The sequence below is a fragment of the Motacilla alba genome, chromosome 4 (assembly GCF_015832195.1).
Source record: "Motacilla alba alba isolate MOTALB_02 chromosome 4, Motacilla_alba_V1.0_pri, whole genome shotgun sequence".
NCBI lineage: Eukaryota > Metazoa > Chordata > Aves > Passeriformes > Motacillidae > Motacilla > Motacilla alba.
In genome coordinates this window covers 53,257,537-53,264,960 of record NC_052019.1, presented here as the reverse complement: position 1 = coordinate 53,264,960, position 7,424 = coordinate 53,257,537, and the positions used below count along the sequence as shown (strand labels likewise).

The 7,424-nt window shown below is 50.8% G+C and overlaps 1 protein-coding gene across 2 annotated transcripts in view; it reads left to right on the top strand.

Moving 5' to 3' along the window:
- The window catches only part of LOC119700151 (probable E3 ubiquitin-protein ligase HERC4), a 35,923-nt gene that overhangs the window by 11,719 nt on the left and 16,780 nt on the right, over window positions 1-7,424 (top strand). Inside the window, exons 1-5 of one of the 2 annotated variants that reach the window (XM_038134677.1) lie at window positions 3,391-3,501; window positions 4,847-4,979; window positions 5,651-5,727; window positions 6,255-6,476; window positions 7,210-7,301. In XM_038134677.1, coding sequence (XP_037990605.1) covers window positions 3,453-3,501; window positions 4,847-4,979; window positions 5,651-5,727; window positions 6,255-6,476; window positions 7,210-7,301 — 573 coding nt within the window. In that variant the 5' untranslated portion in view covers window positions 3,391-3,452. Of the gene's footprint in view, window positions 1-3,390; window positions 3,502-4,846; window positions 4,980-5,650; window positions 5,728-6,254; window positions 6,477-7,209; window positions 7,302-7,424 lie in introns of those variants that run through there. The other variant, XM_038134678.1, reaches the window with a different exon arrangement.

The following is a 7,424-nucleotide window of genomic DNA, read 5'->3' as shown; positions in this document are numbered from 1 at the left end:
CTTAAGCCGCGGCGGGGAAACCCCTCCCCGGCGGCGCCGCCCCGGCCCCGGCCCCGGTCACAGCCGCCGTCACGGCCACGGCAGCGGGGCACCGCCGCCATCCCGCGGCCGCCGGACACTCCGCACCGCCGGCCGAGCCCTTCGTGCGCGGTCCCTCCCGGCTGTCCCGCATTCAGCTCCGGCATCGCGTCTGTTCCCTCTTCTACTTCCAGCAGAAAGAGACCCGTGGGAGCGGGTGACAGCCGGCTGAACACGAGCCAGCTGTGCCCAGGCGGCCAAGAAGGCCAATGGCATCCTGGCCTCGGTCAGTAAGTGCGGCCAGCAGGCTCAGGGCAGAGACTGTCCCCTTGTACTCAGCGCCTGGAGTGCTGTGTTCAGTTCTGGGCCCCTGACTACAGGGACATTTGAGGCGCTGGAACATGTCCAGAGAAGGTCAACAAGGCTCGTGAAAGGTCTATCGAGAGCGTGTCTTCCGAGGAGGAGCTGAGGGAGCTGGATTTGTTCAGAAGGTTCGGAGGGCACTCATCGATCTCTGTAACTCCCTGAAAGGAGGCTGCAGTGAAGTGGAGGATGTGTCTCTTCTGCCCTGCCTGCAGTGAGAGAATGAGAGGAAAAGGCTTTAAGCTGAGGCATAGGAAATTCAGACTAGATATTGAAACATTTTTCACTGTTAGTGTGAAAAGTTTCCACTGAGGCACTGGAATTGGTTGCCCTGGGAGATGGTGGAGTCACCATCCCTGGAGGTGTTTAAAAGGCATCTGGATCTGGTGCTGGGTGATGATTTAGTGGTTTAGGGGTTACAGTGGTAATGTTGGCTGGATGGTTAAACTTGGTCTTTAAAAGTCTCTTCCAACCTTGATGATTCTATGATTCTCGCCAGCCACCCATGCTCAGCTCACAGCCACTGGCTGTGGGGGGCTGCAGAGGTGCTGGTGAGCCTGCCAGCTTCCTTCAAGAGTGGAGGCAAGGAAGAAAAAGGAGAGCTGTCTCGCTTCTTCTGTCCATTCTTGGGACAACATTGCTTTCTGCTGCCTTCTTTTACCTTAGCTTGTGGCTCCTGCCCTGGAATGGCTCCTGAACAGTCTCCCAGAGTGGGGGGGCTGTTGCCACCAGCAGAAACTGGGAATATTCCTCAGGCAGCACTGGGCTATGTTGCTGTCAAAATAGAGTCCTGAAAGTGCCAAACCTAAAGCACCATGGTGCTGATAAACCCCTCAGGCAGAGGGGCAGCCGTGCAGCACATTCCCTGCCCTCCTGCCTGCCTGTGCCTGCGGGAGCTGCCATCTCCTGCAGGGCAGTCCAGGCCAAGATGGTGTTCAGCCTTGGTTCTGCCAGGGCCTGCGCAGTGGGTGCTGTTTGGCACTCTGGGGAGGAGAAGGACAGAGGTAGCTGGTGTCCCACTCTGTGATACTGAGGGATTTGGCACTGTCTGGTTTGGGTTGCCAGTGGCTGAGCCCTGCTGGGTAGCCCCCAGGTCACCGTGTCCCTTCCCATGGAGAGAGCAGCTGGAGCTGTGACTCAGGCCAGCTGAGAGGGGCTGCAAGTTCCCCATGCTCCCAAATCTGCTCTGGAGGCATTGACCCCACTCATGCCTGTTCAGCTGCTGACACTGTGGGAACAGGCTCCCACCACGTGCTTCCTTGGCTCCCTGGGGCTCAGCATGAGACATTCCTCCATTTCTTCTGGGACCATGGTATCTGCATAGATGTCCTTGGATTTCTGCATTCCTCTCACTCTGGAAGTGCTCTGTGCTGTTCTCCTGGGAGAAAGGCTGCCCTCCTAAGCAAGCAGTACCCCACACTCCAAGAGTTTTACACATTTTGGTTGTTGCTGTGCTGTGTTTTGCTTTCGTTTGGATTTTGTGGGCAATTCACTAGAGGACTGATGGAAACTGGTGAAATGTACAGATGGACACATCTGTCACTTCTAGCTACAAAAACCATTTTGCACAGTTTACCTCTTCTTGTCTCCTGCCATTTGCCCCACATCTCCCTCACAGACCCCTAGATTTCTGTTCATCAGAGTATTATGAGCCCAGATATTCTTGGGCAGAGAACTACAGGGAGTTTAATGAACCTGCTTACCAGAGCGAGCCTTTCTGACATGAAATCACTGTCAGCAGTCCACTTGGAGGGAGGAAGAATGTAGTTCTGAAAGGATGTCATCAACACCTTTCCGTTCCTTTCTTCCCCTCCAATCTGTTTCTTTCCATGCCAGGCGGGAGGCAGTGCTTGGAGCAGTTTTTCCTCACAGGGAGGAGTCCTTAGTTCATGCTTTGGTGCAGAAGGACCTCTAGTGTCCCATCCCAGCTGATGCTTTGGCATCACTGCTCTAGCTCGGTATTTCTTGATCTCGAGACCTTCCTGCATACTGTGGAAGGAGATATGATCTGCAAAGTGCGTGTAGGGAAGTGGCTGGGACAGATAAGGCTGGCTTGCTCCTCCCTGGGCAGAAGTCACTTACTGTATGCCCCAGCCTCACCTTCCATGGCTCCTCCACATCCTTTTTTCTTCACCTCAGGGACCTCCCGGTGCCTCTTTGTGCACCTCAGGCTGCTCCATTTAAATACCTTACATTAGATGCTCCTGCTGTCTCAGTAATGAATTTTCCGCTGAATTTCAGTGAACACCAGTGTGAATCTGTAGAGTCATGTTGTATTTCTTGGGATTTTTGTAGAGCGCCCTACCAAAATCTCTTCTTAGTATTCAGCAGCATAAAATTCTCATAAACAGATTGAATTTAATTCATCAGTGGCAGCTATGACGAATACAACAAAAGTGATCTTATGTGTTTTGATCTGTTTCATCATTGACACGGGTATCCCTTATTTCATCATCAATATTGTCCTGCATGCATCACTCCAGAGAGGCAGTGTGGGAGGTGAGGCAGGCAGGGTGGTCTTTCTGGGACAGAGGAAGCTCGCAGGGTCTTTGAAGGCGGGGGAGATTCAGCAGAGACTATGTGAGAATGGAAGCAGATGGCTTTTAGATGTTGATGTATTTCCAAACCGAGCGTTTCACTTGCGGTTTGACTTCCCCCAGCCAAGGTTTGCGTGGGCTCTTAGCTGGGATACAGCTGAGCAGCAGAGTAAGTCTCTCGACTCTCCGCAGGATGGACACGGGCTGCTCACTCTGCGAAGTGAATAATAAAGTCAAAAAGCGCATTCTGCCCATAGAAGACCCCGGCATCCCTCCACCGCCTTCTGCTTTGCCCTCTCCTCCCACTCGGGCAGCAGCAGCGGGCTGAGGAGAACCGGGAACCCACCGGAGCCTACTAGCCCACGCCTTTTCACCGCAGGAGTTAGAGTTTCCCAGCTCCGGGCTCCCAGGTATCGGGAATCCCTCCCGCTGCTCCTCCCGCTGCCGCAGCCCGCGATGAGTTTCGGTTTCCATTTCCCCGGCTCGGCGTTCCCGGCGCTGCCCGGGCACTCCCGAGCTGTCGGCGGGCGAGGGATGGCGGGGAGACGGCGGCGGCAGCGCGGCCGGGGGCGCGGCGCGGGAGGTACGGAGCGGCGGAGGCGGCACGGTCGGGAGGACGCTGGGAGACCCCCGGGGAAGGGTCCGCGAGTGGGCGAGGACGGGTCCGTGCAGGTGGAAGCGCTGACAGTACAGCAATCTGCTGTGCGGCCCCTCGGGGACCGGGCGTGAGGGGCTTAAACGTGTCCCAGTGCGCAGCACTCGGAGCGGCGGGACTGGAAGGAGGGAGAACGGAGAACGTGCTGGGGAATAGACGGGGGTTTTCCTCTCTAGTTCCATGTCTGATGTGTGAGAAGGGTGGGCAGCGAGTCTCCAGAGGTGTTAGGTAAATTAGGGCAGGCTTTGCTGATGACCGCCTTTCACTCTTGGACATTCTGGGTCTCAGACACTTGAGCTGGAGCAGAGCTTCATGCGAGTAACTGAGTCCCTGGTGCCTCTAGGTCAGGAGAGTATCTGCAGCCCCTCAGCTGTAGATAAGGAGGTACTTCCTTCTGCTGTAAAGAGGCAATGAGTGAATTTTCTATCATTGCTTCGCCAGCACCGTGTAAAGTGCTTGACTTGAAGGCATCCTATCCCCAAGGCTGTGACGAGTCAGGTAATGTGGTGGTCTTCAGGGCAGTTAGGACTTGGTGAAGTGAAGGAGAGATTTTGACTCTATTTTAGAAGGCTGGTTTATTATATTATGATATATATTACATTAAAAAAGACTACACTATAACTATACTATAAAGAATAGAGAGAAAGATTCATCAGAAGGCGAGACAGGAATAGAAAGGAATGAATAACAAAGTTCTGTGACTCCCCAAGAGTCCGAGAGCTGCTGCTTTCTTGATTGGTCACTAAGTAGAAATATCCTACATCGACCAATTGAGAAAGCACCTGCTGCATTCTACAGTAGCAGATAACAAATTGTTTACACTTGAAGCTGAGGCCCTTCAGCTTCTCAGGAGAAGAAAATCCTAGCAAAGGGATTTTCATAAAATATCATACCTACAGTCAGGGGTGGCCAGATGCCTCAGGAAATGCTCTGTCTCCGTCAGACACTCCGTAGGTGTACAAGAGCAACAGACTGTGCTTCTGCTGGTGTTTCACTGGTTGTCTTGGGAGCTGGTGGCACAGCAGCCTAAGAGGTGGAGAAAGGTCCTTTAGTGCGGAGTCATGCAGCATGAAACAAGCCAGTGGGTAGGCAGGACTCTGAAACCCCAAGGGGCCTGAGAAAACAAGACACACACACTTGTCTCATGTTCTCCTGAGAAGCAGAAACTCTTGCTGAAAGCAGTAGCACACTGAGATCTTGGGAAGGGGGCCGAGGTGCTTAAGGTGCCCGCTGCCGTGGCATGACCGTCTGTCTGTCTGTATGTGTCCTGCAGAGAGCGCACAGTCGCAGAGGAATGAGGAGGTGCGCTGCTCAAACCATGATGCAACACATAAGCTCATTCTCTCCCCTAACGGGAAGCTTTCTGAACACTGGGCTAAAGCTTCAGGAAACTGCCCCCAGACAAGGTAAGAAGCTTCCACAGGGTGGAGGTATGGATGGAAATGGTCAGAAAATGCAGCCTGCTTTTCCCCAAGGTAACATCCAAGAGTTTGAGGCACGTTCCTGCTGTAGAGAGAGAACTGTAACACATACCTTTCTAGTATTATGTCCTTTTTTAACCCAGCTAGAAGTGCACAGATTTTGAGGATGATACCAAGATCTGAGCTGCTTGGGATGTACATGAGACAGATTCCTCTCAAACTTAGTAAGGGTCAGTAGAACATACCAGAGCAATGCAGATGCCTTGCAAATCACCCATGGCTTAGGAAAACTGCAGGTGAAAGACACAAGCATGTCTGAACCTTACCACCTTCTGATGAAGCTGTCAGGGTAACCATCATCTACAAATGGCCCAGCAGTTTGCTGTGTGACTTTCTTGCCCAGGGGAAGGTAACAGAATCAGGCGGAGCATGGTTCTTTTCCAGCTTCTTGTGGAGCAAACCACAGTGAAATCAGTTAGCCCGGCTAGAGCAGGCCAGCATAAGAGAAGGGTGAATCAGCTTACAGGTGACCTATAATTTTCCACATATTTCCTGCTAAAAGTGATAGGGCTTGGTGAGCAGACAATCTTTGTCCTTCACTTTGTCTCACAGCACAGCATCCATTTATTTTGATTTTTGTTTCCTTACTTTTGCAGGCTGGTGAAAGAACTGGAAAACCGAATTATTGCTCAAATAGCATGTGGGGACCAGCATGCCATGGCACTGTCCAGAGGTAGCCTCTTTCAAGAACACTCTTCCTCCAAGAAGGAGTCACGCTTGCTTTGAGAAGGCAGTGTTTGTGCCACTTGCAGTAGTTGGTGACACCACTTATAGAGTAATGAGCAGTTGGGGACACAAAGTGCACTGGCTGTCAGTGCTGCTCCCTCCTCCCAGCACCCAGGGACCTGCATCTCTCTCTGTCTCTCTCCAGTTCCTGAGCACTGCCCCTCCACAAAGGTGTGTTCCGGAGAGCAGATGTGGTTGCCCCACTCTGCAGTCACCAGCCCTGCTCATTCTTAAGTTGCAAGACCTTTTTGGTAGGGAGCTTCTAGCAGGTATGACTTTAGGGGCCTTTATTCTTGCTGTGCTGAGTCACATGGCAACATGGGACTGTCCCAAAGAGGTCAGAAGAAAACAAATTTGGCCACACATGATGTTCTTGCCTTGGAGCTAGGTCCCTGAAAACAACACTTGAGTTTTGCTCCTACTCCCAAAATGCCAAGTGAGGCTGAGCTGTTTTCTTTTGTTCTCTGTGTGAAGGGGGCGAGCTCTTCACCTGGGGCCAGAACACCCACGGACAGCTTGGAGTGGGGAGCCAAATTGCACTTACTCCTGAACCACAGCTGGTGGAAAGACTAAAGGGCATCCCACTTGCTCAAATTGCTGCTGGAGGAGCTCACAGCACCAGTGTGTCACTCTCAGGAGCTGTGTACTCCTGGGGAAAGAACAGTTTTGGACAGCTTGGACTCGGAGACACAAAAGGTAAGGAAGGAGAACACCAGGAGGGTGTTTTCCTCACTAAACTGCTCCTCACTATTGTCAAGCTTCTGTGGAGCAGCGGTGGGCAGTAAAGTCTTTTGAAGATAGTATATCTGGAGATGTTTGTTGTTTCCTGACCAGGAAAGGCATGCAGGAACAGTGTCCTTAGTGGTTGTTTTTCTATAAACAACTTGGAATCATTTTATGTGGCTAATTGGATAGTGTGGGCTCGTAAAACCTCTGAGGCCTTACACATCTATTTCCACTCCTGTCTCCTCTCCAGGAAGTCTTGCATGAAAGAAATTAATTTTATATTTTTTAATCTTCTTTAATTCTCTTTAAACACAAAGTGAGAGAAGAATTTAAATCACCTCTTGTCTTCAAACTTAGAATGCTAGAGAAGAGTTGCCCTAGACAAACAACATCTAATCTGAATGTGTCCACACCCCTGAGAATCAGATACTTTGAAGCCACGTACCATTTGGCAAGCAGATATGGAAGTACTGCATTTTGTTTCAGACCAAAGTAAATGAAAATAAAGTAATATGAAAAACACAGAACATTATGAGAAAGAATATGTAATACTGGAGGGAAAACGACCCAAACCCAAGCTGTAATTACATTAATTGCTATAAGAGAGGACTGAAAAACACTTAATCCTCCTGTCTTCTATTTTTTTCTGTATATGAGACCCTCCAGGACTCTTTCAATTTAGCAGTATTATTTTTTTTTCCAGACAGGGACTGCCCAACATATGTTGGAGCTTTAGAGCACTGGAAGACTGTACTTATCTCATGCGGGGCAGATCATACTGCAGTTCTCTCCAAGGTGAGTCTGAAATGGAAAGTCAGCATCTGAGACCTCACCTTCTGAGAAAAAGATACACTGCTAAAAGAGAGAGAGATGAAGAAAAGAGAAAACATGGAGAAATTGGGATGGTAGTGCCTACTT